At 38.3% G+C, this 18,017-nt stretch overlaps 1 protein-coding gene across 4 annotated transcripts in view; it reads right to left on the bottom strand.

Annotated features, from left to right (window-relative positions):
• The window catches only part of prkd1 (protein kinase D1), a 71,489-nt gene that overhangs the window by 26,408 nt on the left and 27,064 nt on the right, over positions 1–18,017 (bottom strand). For all 4 annotated transcript variants that reach the window (XM_049463660.1, XM_049463659.1, XM_022672608.2 and 1 more), the window contains 4 exons: positions 12,347–12,485; positions 3,994–4,125; positions 2,983–3,143; positions 2,028–2,051 (listed from right to left, as the gene is read on the bottom strand). In XM_049463660.1, coding sequence (XP_049319617.1) covers positions 2,028–2,051; positions 2,983–3,143; positions 3,994–4,125; positions 12,347–12,485 — 456 coding nt within the window. The remainder of the gene's footprint in view (positions 1–2,027; positions 2,052–2,982; positions 3,144–3,993; positions 4,126–12,346; positions 12,486–18,017) is intronic.

Here is an 18,017-nt window from a genome sequence, read left to right as displayed (position 1 = left end):
AATACTTTAATTTTCCAAAAATCCCCTGTGTGCTTTATAATCTGGTGCGCCATAGCATTAGCTAACTGTGCTAAGTGCTAGCCATTTCGCTGTTCAGAGGTGAGTATTATTGGCCTGTAGCCTGCTGCTAACACCAGCTAGCACTGGAGCGCTAACTGGAGCGCTGGCTTTTTCACCGTTTATAGATAAATATATTAATAATGTATTATGTATTATTATTAATAATGAATTATTAATAATAATAATGTAGCTTCTACATTTAAAGTGTTAAAACAAGCTAAGTGGGACGAACCCCTAGCTGACTTAAACTGGAACACTCAGGGTTCCTTAGTGTAGAGCTGTCGAGCTAGCGCTAGCAGTAAGCCGCTAATGATAATGTTGCTGCACCCAGAATTAGCGGAAATCTGGAAATCTAAGCTTACTGTAAATAAACTGAAGCACTTTACTCACCCAAATAATAATAAATTATATTTTATAGTTTTGTTTACTTAGCTTAGCTTTACTTAACTTAGTTACCCCTCCACTACCACCCAGTGGTGAGACCCGAAAATAGACCCGAAAATAGATGTTCACTGATCTTATAATGCGTCTTATAATGAAGTGTGCCTTATAGTGCGAAAAATAAAGCACTTTTAAAGCAAATGTACCACAGATCCTACAGAAAATAGCATAATAAAGCTTTGCCTGGTGGATGGAACAGACTCATGGAATTATTTTTTTATTTTTAATATAGGGTAGCAGTGAATCAACTTAAAAAAAAAAAATCATCTGTTTGTATTATATTATATTTATGACACCTGTGGTTGAACAGGCCCTGGCCAGATGTAAATGAGGTAGTGACAGATTAAACATAAAGCAAGGCAAAAAAAAATGCAGGCATTATTTGCTCTAATCTGTCTTGTGTGAGGTAAACTGGGTGCAGTCGGCAGATGTTGGTTTTTGCAGTCAACAGGCGATTAACAGTTTCCTTTAAACAAACTCGAGTGTGTATCACAGCATTTCTGGTGTCAGGATAAAATGTCTCAACCTTTGGGAAACAGGGATTTGAAGCTTGCCGCTTGACGACTGCAACTAAATCCAACAGAACACCTCTGAATAGTTCAATGATCTCTGGCAGAGTTATCACCAACATACCATAATCTGTACAGCCTCGGGAGACATCATATTACACACCTGATTAGCTGTCAGCTGATGCCCAATATCACCTTCACATTAGATGCATATACAGTATGATATGCTTTTTCCTTAGTATTAAACAGAGCAGGACACCAATCGACACAGTATAACATTAACCTTACATTCAGTATAATATACAGCTCTGGAAAAAAAATAAGAGAGCACTTAAAACTGATGAATTTCTTTGATTTTACTAAATTAAAAACCTCTGGAATATAATCAAGAGGAAGATGGATGATCACAAGCCATCAAACCACCAAACTGAACTGCTTGAATTTTTGCACCAGGAATAAAGCAGCATAAAGTTATCCAAAAGCAGTGTGTAAGACTGGTGGAGGAGAACATGATGCCAAGGTGCATGAAAACTGTGATTAAAAACCACCAGGGTTATTCCACCAAATATTGATTTCTGAACTTTTAAAACTTTATAAATATGAACTTGTTTTCCTTGCATTATTTGAGGTCTGAAAGCTCTGCATCTTTTTTTGTTATTTCAGCCTTTTTTCATTTTATGCAAATAAATGCTCTAAACGACCATTTAGATAACAATGATAATTTTACTCAAACATAAACCTACAAATAGCTAAATCAGATAAACTGATTGAGAAACTGAAGTGGTCTCTTATTTTTTTTCCAGAGCTGTATATATATATATATATAACGTACATAATATACATGATATATATAAAAATGGTTATGTTTTTAATTATTTAACAAACAGTGTACTAAATAACAATAACAATAAATTAATAATGTTTAAAAAAAGTTGTGCCCTGCTCTCTCTTATGTTGTTATTAAATTATAATAGAATGATGGTAATGTGAAATAAAAACTATAAAAGCAATACTTACATCCATGCTTGGACTGACAGGAGACTGAAGAAAGAAGACATAGGAAAAAAAAGAAGAATATTAGTGAAAACATACTGAGAATATGAACTATGCAGAAAGAGAAGGAGTTGTTAGGATGTTAGATTGGAAAGGGGTGGAGCTTCAGGCATGCTCCTCCTCCCAAAACCTGATTATTTCAGGTTTCAAGCAGGATGGGAAATTTAGCCTGCAGAAAATTTTGTTTCTTTGACTACCTGATAACCCTAAGCCTAACAAATAATGATCACTTTTTATCACAATTTGACTTTTTCAGATAATATTTTAATAAAACATATTACATTTATACACTGCATGGCCAAAAAAAGTCTCCACCTGGATTTAAGTAAGTAAATGATGTGGGGTTGGTTGGTTGATGCTGCAGTTGGTCTGCAGGTTTAGGTTCAGCAACAGTATGTGCTGAAAGAATGAGGTCAGCTGACTCTACCTGAATATACTGAATATAGAGCAGGTTATTCCATCAATGGATTTTTTTTCATATTCCAAGATGATAATGTCAGGATTCATGGAGCTGGAATTGTGAAAGAGTTCAGGATTCAGGGAGCATGAGATCATCATTTATCATTTTCACACATGGATTGAGAGAGAGTTCACCACAGAGTCCAGATCTTAACCTCATTGAGAATCTTTGGGATGTGCTGGATGGAGAAGAGCTGCTTTGTGCAGCGGTCAGACTCTACCATCATCAATGCTGCTGCAAGATCTTGGTGAAAAGTTTATTAATTAATACAACACTGGATTGAAATAAATCTTGTAAATTTGCAGAAGCTTATTGAAACAATACCACAGTGAATGCAGTGTGCAGCAATCAAAGAACTTTTTTTTGGCCAGGCAGTGTATTAATTATTCAGCTTGTTGTAAACATTTGAAATAGAAAAAAGCTGAAACGAGTTCAGTGAAAACCTGTAGTGAAACTCACCAGTAAGGCCTCATCAGAGGTGCTGGGTGAAGGTTCAGCAGACACAGAGCGGGTGTGGGTCAGGCCAGTGAGGGACACATTAGACAGCCTGCGTTTCCGAACACCACTGCAGTTGTTTGGGATCTTAAAGGCACACCGTTTATGGTAGTTCAGCCCACAGCCTTAAATCATGACAGAACAAACCAAAGAATGAACAAGAAATAGCTTAGATCAGGCACAAAATATCCATGTTCTGCCCAAGCCCGCCCCGTCCCGCCCCGCCCCGTCCCGCCCCATGAACTGTCACTATGAGCCTGATTTAAACTAAACAAGAATTTCAGCTGTTTGAATGAGCAAAATCTGTTCAGAATAATGCTAATTAACATTGCAACACTGAAGAAGCATAGACCTATTATTTAATCAAATATGTATTAAAAACTGATCTCCAAAAGATAATCCACAGGTCTAAACATCAGTAAAGTAGGCTAAATTTACGTCTGAATGACTTTCCTCTAATCTAATATAATTTAACATGCTTTAAGACATTTTTTGCAAGTGCAAAAATACAATAAAAAAAAAACAGTACAGCACTGCACACTTGTGTGATTTGTCACTTTGCCATATTGTGATTATCACACCATAGCTTTATATACAATAAAATAGCATTTAAAACAGATGCCAACGTCACAGACTATTTTCTTGAGCCCGAACCGACTAGACCTGAGGAAAGTGGTGGGAAATCTGACTTATTAGAGAATCTAAGCTCTAATAAGTAAGCAAGTGGTCCAGTTATAACATTCCTAAAGCAACGAAACATTACCTAATTTACCTACAGGCACCGAGAAGCCAAAATTGCTAATTACTGTTAATAATTAATGACAGTTGGGTAGGGTACAGTCAGTGCTATACAACTACAGCCAGTTCACCTTCCTTCCAAGTTCACTTTCCTTCAATAACTGTTAGATATACTGATAGTACTGAGAGCAAGCTATAGAAACAGCATTTTCTTTGAGTGTTAACAAGGTTTCTTACCTTCACACTTGAGTCCCTGCCTCACCAGACCCCACAGCATCTCTCCACAGTGGTCACAGAAAGCAGGGGCGCGGTACGAGTGGACAAACAGGGAGTGAGGTCTGATCTGAAAGTCCTCCACTGTCGCAGAAGCTGCATTCACGCAAAAGAAAAACCGTGTCAGACATTAAACACAAGCCTTTTGTAGACATTAATCAACCCTGATAGTAAGTGTTGGGAAGCTTTTTAGCCTTTATCTTTACTGGATCATCTTTATATCCTCACTATATCCTTATATCCTCGCTATGTACTAACATTTTTTGGGGGCAATGAGCTTCAGGGAATGGGTTTCCATGACCAAGCCGCTTCATCCAAGCTGATGCGTTTGTCTTGTCTTTTCACTGAATATAAAGTCCTGGGGATCATCAAGATGTTTGCTGGCAAATGTGAGACTGGTCTCTGTGTTTTTTCGGTCATCAGAAGTTTTTGATTTGAGTAGTTTTCTTATTATTGAATCATTAACACTGACCTCCTGGATGAGTTGTCCATGCCCTTTTGGTATACTGGTCACTCCTAGGAAGGTTCACTATTGTTTAATGTTTCTCCATTAGTGAATAATAGCTCTCATTGTGGTTCTCTGGAGTCCCAAGGCTTTAGAAATGACTTTTTAACCTTTTCCAGACTGAAAGATGATCAATGACTTTGTTTTCTCATTGGGACATAATCTGTGCTGCTTCTTGAGATCTTTTATCATGCTTCATTTTTGTCAGACAGGTTCTATTTAAGTGATTTCTTGATTCTACAGTAGAACCAACCAGGCAGTAATGAGGTCTGGTTGTGTTTAGTCGTGAAATTGTAGTAAAAAAACACATCTTTCCAAAAAATGTGATTAATCACAGTTAATTTATGGGGGGCCAGGTTGGTTTATTCACTTAGGACCAGGTTTGTTTGGTTAATACTTGACAAATACTTTTTCACTACACTGTACACTGCTTTACTTAGTAATGGTAATTTCAAAAAAGGCGACCAGTTCATGAGATACTAACTTTCAAAGTTATTTAAAAATGTAATATTGAAATAAAATTAAAGGTTTTCTCAGTTTTTTCTTAAAAATGTTTCAAGACAAATTGCATAAAATGATCTCGCAGCTCAAATGAGTTCAGAATTGAACAAAATCTCACTTAATTTGTTTTGCTCACCCTGCTGCCTATCACATCATTTGGACTTTCACCTTCATGAGGGAATTCAGCTCTCAAAATCCCTGCCGTTATGAATAAACACGGCATGAGATTTTGAGAGGAAAAAGGCAAACAAGCGGTGCAGAGGGAGATATATTTTTATTCAATCGTGCCTCTCCGCACGGGCCCTCCTCGGGGGAAGTGCATCTTTGGAGGGGCAGATGGACGGGAGTCCTGGCCAAAGCCGAGCTGCCGCTGCCTCTGCCTGCACCGGACCCTGAGCGGCCGGCTTTCCGGGGCCCGGACTCCCTCTCCCAACAGGAGCAGGGTGCGTGTCTGTCGGGGTTAAACGGGCTGGAGATTAGCGGCTCCCCAAGCGGGGCTGATGGTCAGTCGCAAATTAATTAAGGTTTTCAATTGGGCCATCTGAAAGCAGCGAAAGTCTCACAGAGAAGCCAATTTGAAGCCTGGTGGCATCGATTTGTCTCTCTAAAGTGAATTGGGCAACAGATTTCTTTTTAAAATGCACTGATGGATTTTGTTTTTTATTTATTTAGCTTTTTAATTTATTTTTCAATTTTTTCCTTTTTTTTAATCTTCAGTCACCCTGTGTGCACGTTCAAAGCATGCGCAGCAGTGCATATAGTGCCATAACCAGCAGCTGTGCAGCCGTAGCAATCATACAGGGGCCTGTGTGCTTACTAACAAATGCTAAACTATATACTAGTGCATCTTAAAAAATTTAAATATAATTGAAAAGTTACTTTAATTCTGTATTACACAGTGATCTATTTTTAGCGCTTATTGATGATTATGGCTTACAGCCAATTCAAATCCAGAAATCAGTGTCTCAGAAAATGTAAATATTATATAACACCAATTGGTACTTAGTTATGGCAGTGTGGGCAGTGTGCCAAGTCCTGCTGGAAAATGAAATCCGCATCTCCATAAAAGTTGTCAGTAGCAGAGAGAAGCATGAAGTGCTGTAAGATTTTGTGGGAAAACAAAACTGCACTGACTTTAGACTTGATAATAAAACACAGTGGATCAACACCAGCAGATGAAAGACATGTCTCTCCAAACCTTCACTGATTGGTGGAAACTTCACACTAGACCTCGAGCAGTTTGGACTGCGTGTCTCTCCACTCTTCCTCCAGACTCTGCTCCCTTGATTTACTTTAAATGAAATGTTTTTAAAAATTTACTGATGATCAGTGATGGTTTGTTTGGAGAGACATGTCTGTCATCTGCTGGTGTTGATCCACTGTGTTTTATTATCAAGTCCAAAGGGTCTTGGGTCTGGGTCTTCAGCACAGTGACACTGTTTCGAAAGTTTGAAGGAAAATGAAGGAAAGTAGCTGATGGCTTTACAGGCGGATTACTGGATTAGCATTTTTGCAAAATGGACATAAACCGGCATTGATAAAAAGGCGCGACTGAGTGAGTGGCCATTAACACATTTGGGTGTTCATGCGTACTTCAGAACATGAAATTAGGAGGTCAAAATGCGTGGCCGTTACGAAAAAATGCAAATCTTCATGTTGGCAGGTGTGAAATCGATTTGTGGCATTTGTGAATCAATTCAGAATCGTCCCCCAGTCTTATTAAGCACTACAGTCTCTACAGGTTCGTTGGTTTTGTGTAAATCTTATTATTAATCTTTTTTATAATCTGAAAAAGTTTTAATGGAAGAAAAAAGACAAAAGATACATTTTTAATACTTTGAAACTTTGTGTAAAACCTTGAATCTTGTCTTCTACATTTTACACACTATAACCTTTCTTTGTTTTAAATGTTTCATATCCAAAATGGTGGTGATTTTTAGTTTTTGTCTTGATTTTTCTTTTCAGCCACACTGTGTGTATTCATAACCAGCAGCTGTGCAGGTGGAGCAATCACACTGTGGCCTGCACGCCTACTAACATCACTAACTATATATAGCTACTTCTGTCATTGTACGTATATGTATGACTCATGTGCAGTTATTGTGGCACTCAAGCCAGAGACTACTAGTGAAAATGCTGCTTTTTTGATTGCTTTATTTATTTGTTTGTTGGTTTCTATATTGTAGTACATATTGCACATACATTCAGTGCCAGTCAAAAGTCTGTTTTCTTTCTTTTATAATTATTTTTACATTAAAAATGTAATATTTAGGGACATATTAGGGACATATGTGGAATTATTCTGTAAAAAGCAGAATATGTTTTATACTTTAGATTCTTCTTTAGAAGTATCACATTTATCTTTGAGGACAGATCTGCACACTCTTGGTGAGAGTTTAATCTCAGTATCTTCATGAGGGAGAGTCACCTGGAATAGGCGCTTCCCACAGCTTTTACCATTAGAAGGAAACATGGCGACACCCTTGTTCCTTACTAGTGTCACTTAAAATGCACCTTATAATCTGGTGAGCCTTATGTATAAGAAAAAAGCCCAGAAAATAGGTGTTCATGGATAGTGCAACTTATAATCCAGTGCATCTTTTAGTCTGGAAAAAATGGTCATTTAATTGTCAGAAATTCAAAATTTCCCAACTCTAAATAGCAAAAGATTTTTTTGGTGTAATTTTAGTTTTTTCATTCTTTAAATATCAGATTAGTCAGATGAGTTCAAATATCATATCAGTTTTGTTTAGTTAATTAAAGCTCATACACTTAATGTTGTCTTATTATTGTTATTATTATTTAATTATTAAATAATTTAATTTATGTATTTATTTATTTATTTATTTATTTGGAACCCATTGGGACACATACAATCCCGGTTCCACTACTGACGCAATAAAAATCAGAAAAAAAACAAAAAAAACTGGAAACTGCTCAAAAGTCTAAAACAGGGTCAAAACTCCGCCAAAACAAACCCAGCTTTATTTATATTTGTAAATTGTGGAATGAAAGAGTGGCTTTTTGGAGAGACGGATTGGAGTGTTTTGATTGGCTCTTGTTGGCTACATGTCGGTGGAACCAATAGCGGCTGAGTGGCGAACCCAGCGGGAGGACTGCTTGCTTCGGCGCGCGCCCGTCGCCTCCTCTCCAACATGGCTTCCCCACAGCCCGCTCAAGTAGAATACATTCTGATTAGGCATTCTCCGGCTAAATTGCTTCAATTCATTCAAATTATTGTTTTGCCTTTTGTTTAAAGGCCAAGATATGTTTGCAAGTTTGAACTACCTGTAAACTGTCATTAAATGCTTCAGGGAAATGAGGGTGGCACGGAAAATGCACCCTGTGCTGACTTAACGTAAATACTTGTGTGTAAGTGTGTGTCTGTGTCTGTGTGTCTGTGTGTGTGTGTCTGTGTGGGTGTGTGTGTGTGTTCCCAAACACAAGCCTTCCATTTCCCAAGTTTCTCGTGTGGCTTGCTGAAATTATAATATGTATGAGTCTTGTTAAGTTGGTTTGTGACAAAATAAAGACATAAATAGGGAAACGTTGGCGTATTATGTGCTGGCATGACGTGAACGGTGCGAGCGAGACGGAGGAAAAGCGGATCCTCCCTCTAATGTGAGGGCTAATGGAGCAGTGACTCACTCAGCGAGAGCACCACCATTATGCTCTTTACTCCTTCAAAAGACACCAGGTCACTCAAAGCTCTTTCCTTCTCCGGCAGCCACTGCAATTATGTGGATGTTGGTGTACAGTAGGTGTGCGTGTCACAGGCTCGCCGCTTCGGGTACCTACACTGAACTCTGCACTGAAGCATTGTTATGCTAGTTTCAGTTCGGTTCAGAAAGTTCACCAGTGAAAGGAATAATCGCATTTCGGTTTCTGTTTGTGAATCCAGGGCTAAAATTGTCAGAGGATGCTGCCAGTAGTAATCACACTGAGAGCTGTAATGATGGAGCTGACATGTATTGACGAGCTCGCTGTAGCGAACAGAACCCTTTCAGTCCACCTGTGATTAAGCAGAAAATCTCTGAATTACGACGCTTCTTCCAACTACGCTTAACTTACACACTTTAAAACGGTAAAAGTGACAAAAAAATGCTGCAACAAATCATCCAAATTCCAAAGCAAGATTCCTGTAGAAAAGCAGCAGTACTGCAGTACCAGCACTATTACTACTACAATAGATGATATCTACATTGTCATGGTGCAGGTCCACTGTAACTAAAACCTATATATTACACCATTAAAGCTGTGAAAGCAGTGAAAAATCATGTTGGGTCATTTCATTTATATGTGGCCTGATGTCAACAAGTATACAGCATTGTGTGTTTTCTGTCTGAGAAAATGACACACATCGCACATCATTCTCTCAACAACCTCAACATGGTAACAGCAGACGAGTGGCCTATTGGTGAAATAACTTCTGTGTAATAACATCTTAAGTAAAAATAATATTCAAGAAAACGTATGAAGAAAAAAGTATTCAAAAAAAGTATGAAGTCTATGTGGTCGAAGTACAAAAATGGGCTGGCAACGGGAAAAAAAAAACGATAGGAAGAGTGAGGCAAAAAAGTAGTCAAAAAACACAAAAATGAGTCGGTAACACGAAAAAACAATCAAAAGAAATGCTTAGTAAAAGATCTAGCAAACTAGATTCAACACCCAGCGAGGAAACATAGGAAAAAGGGTGGTATTTATACAAGGCAGTCCAGGTGTGAGCAATCAGAAGCTTGGTGAGCATGAACCGGGAAGTCCGGTGAGTTAGCATGCTGGGAAATGGAATCCTTGTTGTGAAGTTTGCATGGAGTCCTGAGCAGGCCTGACACTCTTTTACAAAACCATGAATATTACATGGCAATTATATCCACATTTATTTTGTTTTAGCGTGGCATGATTAAAATAAGTCTGGTTGAATGACTCTTCTGATTAAAGGTATTTTGGATCATTCTTCTTTACTAAGCATCTACAGTTCAGTCAGTTTTGTTTCAGGTTTCTGATCATGAACAGCTGCTTTAAATCACACCACAGATAATATTCAATAATATTCAGGTCTGGGGACTGAGATGATCAATCCTGAACGTTGTACTTGTTTTAAATTTTAAACTTCAATTATTAGGATTGTATTATTGGTGTATGTAGGAAGCAGTAGCCACAGCAATGGTTTACACCACAAGTGGAAGACATTTACTCCTCAGTTTATGCTTCTGAATAAACTATATTGCCAAATGTTTGGTAATATAGTCTATTTAGATAAACTAGAGTAGATGGAAATTTAAAAATGTGAAAAATGCATGCATAAAATGATTACTTCAACTATTTACAAGTTACGTAAATGATTAAAATGTGTGTATGCTATTTTGAACAGGCTGCAGGGCTTTCTGAGTTTAATAGAATCCAACTTTTGCGTTGCTTGTTAGAAAAATTATACCCTCAGGAAAGTGACGAGAGAATCATTATAAATGATTCTGGCTGACTTGGCTCTCTCGAGGGGGAGTCATAATTAATAACCATTGATCTAACTTTGTGGCGGTCATGACGCTCTATTATGTTTTACAGTGAGATCAGCTGCCAGGTGTGCTGTTTGAGGAGTGTCACTCCCAGAGGCTCATCTTTGAAACTGTGTGCATCTGGGCGCGTTAATCACCTGATCCCCTCCCTGACAATCACACACACACATACACACTCGCGCGAGCAGAAAAACACACACACACATGCATACAAACGCAGCCAGAACAGGTTGGGTGAAGGAGGGCGGGAGGAGGAGGAGGTGTCAGTCCCTCTTTATCTCCGCAGAACAGACTCTCACTCAATTACCTGTCAGACCGCAGCCGAGGGGAGGAGTAGGTAAGGAGGGAAGAGGGCCTGCCAAGCGTTTGTAGAAACACTTTAGCAGTGTCAAACGTGATACCTCCACTGCTTCCTCCTCCTGGGTGAAGCAGCTCCGGCATTCGCACCGGTTACGGCAGCCAGACTTGGATGGGCGTCAAATTTCCCACACGCCAACCCAAAAAACAGCCAAAAACTCTGCAGTGTTGCTGTGCACGACACCGGTGATTGATTACTTGGAAATAAATCTCACTTACAGTCATGTATGAATATACAGCTCCTCTGATTTTGCTATTTATAGGTTTATGTTTGAGTAAAATGAACATTGTTGTTTTATTCTATAAACTACAGACAGCATTTCTCTCAAATTCCAAATAAAAATATTGTCATTTAAAGCATTTATTCACAAAAATCTAATAATGTCTAAAATAATAAAAAAGATGCAGAGCTTTCAGACCTCTGATAATAATGCAAAGAAAACAAGTTCATTATATTATAAAGTTTTAAAAAGTTCGGAAATCAATATTTGGAGGAATAACCCTGGATTTTTAATCCATGGCCAGTTCCCCTCCACCAGTCTTACACACTGCTTTTGAATAACTTTATGCTGCTTTACTCCTGTTGCAAAAATTCAAGCAGTTCAGCTTGGTTTGAGGATCAGTTTGTGATCATCCATCTTCCTCTTGATTATATTCCAGAGGTTTTCAATTTGGTAAAAAAAAAACATCCTTGATTGTGTTCCTTGATAAAGCAAGTTACTATGCATATAACTCTTGTAAGAGGTGTCAAAAGTATTTACATTCATTACTCTGTCGGTAGAAGTATTGATACTAGAGTTTGAAATACCACTATAGAAGTTATAGTATCAACTCAAGCTTTTTACTCTTGAAGTAAAAGTGTAAAAGTACTGGTTTCAAAATTACTTAAAGTATACAAGTAAAAATAATGTAAGGGTAAAAATAAAGCCATAGAGAACAAAAGCTTAGGCCACGCCCACAGATTCCTATCTCACCAAGAGTACGCAGATCTGTCCTCAAAGATAAATGTGCTACTTCTACAGAGGAATCTAAAGTGTAAAACACGCATTCTATAAAATATATGTCCATATGTTCCTGTGTAGCTTTAATATATCTTAAATATATATATTTTTAAATCATAAAAAGAAAGAAAACAAATTCATTGAGAAGAAGTGTCCAGACTTTTGACTGGTACTGTCTGTATAATTGTCAGTGTCAGCGGTGTCGGGGAGGACCAGGAGGAGTTAAACATGACCCCATCTGGTTTTTACTCTCAGATTAAATTAGATTAATGGTTCAATTATTATATTCAATCTGTCAATTTTTCTGGATTCAGATTATAAAAGACTGGTGATTTTGGAAAATTAAAGCATTTTAAGTGCGCCTTATAGTGCAAAAAATACAGTACATTAAAAGGACCTACAGTATTAAATCTTTGAGGACTGATTTGTTGATATCTTACCAGAGAGCACGACCTCCACCAGATCTCCTTCCATGATGTCTGAAGCACATTTCACCAGCTGCAGGATGTTGTCGGACGTCGGATCGTGACGGAAAAGCAGGATCTTGTCATACATCCCATAGAAGCCACACTCTGGAAACTGTACAGAAAAATAATAATAATCCGACATTAGCCGATTGAATACGCAGTTCTTTGTCTTTATTGCCTCAAACCTTCTTTTGATTCATTCATGATATATGCATTTTTTTTTTTTTTGCATTATTTGAGGTCTGAAAGCTCTGCATCTTTTTTATTATTTCAGCCATTTCTAATTTTCTGCAAATAAATGCTCTAAATGACAATTTTTTATTTGGAATTTGGAAGAAACGTCTGTATTTTATAAAATAAAACAACAATCTTCATTTTACTCAAACATATACCTATAAATAGCTAAATCAGAGAAACTGGTCTCTTAATTCTTTTCCAAGTGTGTTAATGCTAACAGCTAACTAAAGTGACTGAGCTCATGAAAACTGTCCGTGATTGGCTGAGGGTAGGCACATGACATAGGGTTCTGATGAAGGTGAATTGTGAGAATTGCTATTGCTAGAATAAACATGATTATCATATAAATATAAGATTTACATTCTGGCAATTCCTCGAATAGAAAAATTATTAATTTATTATTTTTTTTTTAAATTAAAGAATAGCTGCAATAGTCTTTTCTTTGCTGTTTGCTATAACAACCAAAGAAGATGCTCTTTTGAGACTTCCTTAGACGTTCTCTAACAGAGAACGCAACATTATTTAAACAAATGAAGTAGAATATTAAAAATAATAATAATAAAACATTAAAAACAAAGCCCACAGCCTGCATCTCACATAAATCACGGCTCAAAGTCCACTTTATTTATTTCTGTTTTTTTCTGCACTTCCTAAACAGTTTTAGGAACAACAGTCTCGCAATCAATTCAATGTCAAAGAAGAGAGCAACATATTGACTGACCCACGTGGGCCGCTGGGGAAACGGCCTGCTAGCCTCATTCTGTATTGATCGCCGCTGGGCTGAGGTAGAGTGGCACTGCAGAGAAGGCCTGCATGGAGCGGCTATTCAGACCTGCGCCATTCACAAAAGACGCTCATACTGGGCCTATTATTGGGTCTATTTACATACGGCAAACCAAGGAACCTCATATTCGCTCGATAATTGCTCCGTAGGCCGGTTCGGCCCCATGCGCCAATGGATATTTGGACTTTGCAGTTATCAAAACACTAGAATAAAACACTGCTATTCATGTTAGCACTACTGCACAAGCAGAATTGTAAAGGTGTGTTCAGAATCCTCTTCTCCTGAGACGTACAATGACTGTGGGTCATATAAAACCTAGTAATGGTGTTTACAGAATAGATTTGTATTAAAAATTCACATTGTCATAGACTGATGTCACTGTCCTTTTTCAATAGTGACTAGGTTCTGGTTGCAGTTTATAACAGTGAGGCTTTACACCTGCAAACCATTTGCTCACTTGTACTAGATATTAACAAGAAAAAGTCAACAGCCATCTGCAAAAGGAGTAATATAGAAACGTATTATACACAGAGAAAAAATAATACACAGGATTAAACACACAGTTTTGCCTACAATAAATAGTGTAATAGTCAAACAAGCACTGGATGTTAATCGACACAGATTTCTCTCCTGAAAACTGTTTATTTGGGTGAGTAAAGCGCTTCTGTTTATTAACAGTAAGCTTAGAATTCCAGATTTCCACTAAGCCTAGCCACGGTTAGTGGCTAATGCCGCCCGACAGTGTTACACTGACACATAGCTTAGCTTTACATAGCTTAGCTTAGCCACATAGCTTGTTTTAACACGATAAATGCACAAACTACAGTGCAAAATGCCTCTTTTGCCTCTGCTCAGCTAAAGAGCCAGTGCTTAGTGAGGTTAGCGGCTAATGCTAATGCTGCTTCAGTCTCCGTGCTAAGAGAACTAAACTGAAACTTCTCTTTAACTCTGTACTTCAGCAGAGTTTCTTTACTGCTCCTTAATACCTGACTGGTAAAATTCATACATTCATGATTTTTGGGAAAATTAAATAATTTTAAGTGTGCATTATACTAGTGTATCTGAAAAAGTTAGAATATCATTGAAAAGTTACTTTATTTCATTAATTCAGATTACAATATAAAACTCATATATTATATAGATGTATTACACACAGAGTGATCTATTTTAATTGTTTATTTCTTTTATTGCTGATGATTATGGCTTACAGCCAATAAAAACCTAAAAATCAGTGAATATTTTTAACAGAACACTTTTAAAAAGGAGTTTATTTCAGATCATTCAGAAATAATTTCTATTGGTCCATTCATCAAGAAATATTGACAGAGTGTAAGGGACAGTTTGTGTGCTCAAATTATGTATTAAACTAAAAATCAACAAAAATGGAGGTACACTCGTTTTTCATTGGACAGCGACAGTATGCAGATGCTACCTATATAAATTGACAGAATTTGAGACATTTAAGAAGAGAAGCTCTCAGACTGGTTCAAAATAAACTCTGGAACATGGTGTGAGCAACTGGAATCAGCTGTACTCCTTATATTTGAACTAAAGGTTTGCAGTTTAAGATGGTATTTTACTCAGAAAATTATTACAGCTATGAAATTATGCCATCTCTGCTGTTGCTCCATTTTAATCCCACAGAAATATGCTCTAGTCCAGAATACAGGACTTTTTTCCAGTGTTTATTTTTTAAATCCTGCCCCAGACAGGTCTGACCAATAAGCGGAGAGAATGTTCATGCATTTGGGTGCATTTATATTTTTCCATGTCTGCAACCACACAAAACCAAGAGGAAAAAACTTCAAGTTTACAGTATTCTTAAAGCTGATGTCTGTAAGTTTTGGGATTTAGGGCCCTCTCTGGTGAGAATGGCTAATTGCACCCATGGAGCATGCGCAAGAATCATTTTAAATTGGGTGGGTGTGATGCAGTCTCCTTTAAGAGTTTCCGATTCCAGGTTATGTTCAGTCAGAGAGAGAGAGAGAGAGAGAGAGAGAGAAGAAGAGAGAGAGAGCTCAGTCAGAAATTTCACTCCTTCATTTATTTGGCTTTACTATGAGTGAATGATCTACTGAGCTCTGAGTTTCCTCTTCTGAAGTCTCCATTGCTCCACCAGCCGCTCGCATTCAGTAAAACTGAGCCGGATCCTCTTTTAGAGGCTGTACGTGTGACGTAAGTACGTAAAGACACATGATATGACCAGAAAAAAAAAGTGCCCGCAAACATTGACCCGACATCTCAGTTTTTAGAATGAATATATTAGGCTTAGCAGGGATGGGGGTTTCAGCACACTGGTACCATTAAACACAATATTTTATCCATATTCTTCTCCACTCAGAAATGCTTCTGCTTTCAGTTTAGAAACTGAATAATATGGACTGCTGCTTTGACTACAGTCTGTAATTATACTACGAAGTAAAACTCCATGTCGTTGCTGTCCAATGAAAAGCATGTATCTCCAAAAAAGAAACATTACAGGAGGGAGATAAAACCTTCGTAAATTTCAGTGGAAGTCAATGGGAAAAGAGTTTATTTCAGGTCATTTTGTAGAATTTTTGACAGTATAAGAGACAGTTTCTTTCTACAAATTATGTTGTAAACTAAAAATACTTTATATGTATAAATATATATATATTTTTTTGATTGGACAGCATCGATATGCTCTGTAGAGCTGAAACAACAATGGACAATGAGTGTAGAAACAAAGAGACGGCCATTATTCTTCCTGCACTCTGTAACTGACCAATGATCTTCTGCTGGATTAAGGAATTTTCCTAAATATCTTCCTCAATTTTGTGGTTCTAGTACTTTACGTCCCTGCAGAACAAAACAACAAAGCTTCCTCCAGAGTGCTGTTTTATTTTATTATTTTTTTTTAAACAAGCCACAGCATTTGCACTGCAATTGCACTGATGATTCTGTTGCCATCCCAACAGGTTCCAGTAACCTCAAAAGAAGAAATGAAGCGTACGCCGTGTCGTGTCAAGGCAAGGAGGCACCTCTGAGCGGCTACAGCTCGCAATACGAGCCCAGGGCTTGTTCTACTGCTGATACTGATAATACGCTATAAATGAGCGATCTCACGATAGCACGTGATGAGCGATGATGATTCAAGTCCACACTGCTGATGGGCAAGAGCTGTTGTGTTGCCCATCCTCCCCCCCCCCCCACCACATTCTTCCCAACCCCCCCACTTTTTAGTTAATAGCCTGGTCCCCCCCACTTCCTCCCCCCCCCACACACACCCCAACTATCTCTAATGAGTTCCCTCACAATAAAGATACACAGAGGCAAGTGTGCTTTCAGCGCAGCCTCACTGTAACAGTGAGGGTTGTCATGGCAGCAGGAACCCAAGGCTCTTTCCTGATTGAGCACTATTCATTTATTTGAGACAAATGGATGAGTGTGTATCTGCTGCACGGCGGCGGAGCCGTCAGAGCCGCGAGTGACACGGACCAATCCTTGTCATTAACCCCTTGGTAGATGCCCGGCTCCGAGCTCAGGAATCTTATAATAACTGTCATGTTAGAACCTCGGCAGGAACCTCAGGCGAGATGCTCTTTCAGGACTGTCATTTTCTACCCTCTCTTCCTGCCTCTCTTCTCTCCACCGCTGTTTTTGTGGATGACAGACTAGCCCGGCGCGAGGGACATCACTTTGGACGTTGTCTTCCCTTTTAAACAACTGGTTGCTGAAGCCGGTTGTCAAGGTGGAACGAGCGCCGCTGAAAGAGGCAGGTGTGCTGATGCAGGGGAGGGCAGGAGAGAGACACAGAAACAGAGAGAGAGAAAAGAGAAAGAGAGAGAGAGAGAAAAAAAAGAGAGAGAGAGAGAGAGCATTCTGAAAGCTCCTGAGGAGAGAGGAGTGAATCATCTATTCCGCTTTAACTGCAGACCCTCACTCGCCCACGCCTCGCCAATCTCTCCCCGTGTGCTGCACTCCACAATCCCTCCATCCAGGCATCCATCTCTCAAGCCATTCACGGAATGTTCACGACACATAAAGTACACAATATTTCAGCCTATCAACTGCTGAAAACGACTTGCTGGGTTTTAAAGGGGCACAGGAACTGCCTAAGGATGAATAAAAAACATGTTCATTAAAGTTCATTAATGTTCACAAATATCAATGAACGTCTATTTTTTTAGTCTATTTTCTGGTATATTTCTTATACATAAGGCACATTTTATGCAACACTAGTAACTAGTCATAAGAACAGAGCTTTCGCCAAGTTTTCCTTCTAAGCTAAGTTAAGTAAACAAAACTGTACTTCCTAAAAAAAAAAAAAAACATTTCAGACAAGTCTGATTAAACGAGTTAAACGAGTGCTGGATGTTAATCTACACAGATTTCTCTTCTGAAAACTGTTTATTTATGTGATTTAAGCGCTTCTGTTTATTTACAGTAAGTTTAGATTTCCAGATTGCCACTAAAGCTGAAGCATTAGCATTAGTGGCTAGCGGCTAATGCCACACGACAGAGCTCTGTATACCAGAACACAGAGTGTTCTAGTAAGCCAGGGCGATGTCAGCTAGTGGTTTGTCCCAGGTAGCTTGTTTTAAAATGGTAAACACTCAGGCTAGTAGTCCAATATACTCACCTCTCACCAATATACTCTTC

The sequence above is a fragment of the Astyanax mexicanus genome, chromosome 14 (genome assembly GCF_023375975.1).
Source record: "Astyanax mexicanus isolate ESR-SI-001 chromosome 14, AstMex3_surface, whole genome shotgun sequence".
Lineage (NCBI taxonomy): Eukaryota > Metazoa > Chordata > Actinopteri > Characiformes > Acestrorhamphidae > Astyanax > Astyanax mexicanus.
The sequence above is the reverse complement of the archived record's forward strand: the minus strand, read 5'-3'. Positions and strand labels throughout refer to the sequence as shown.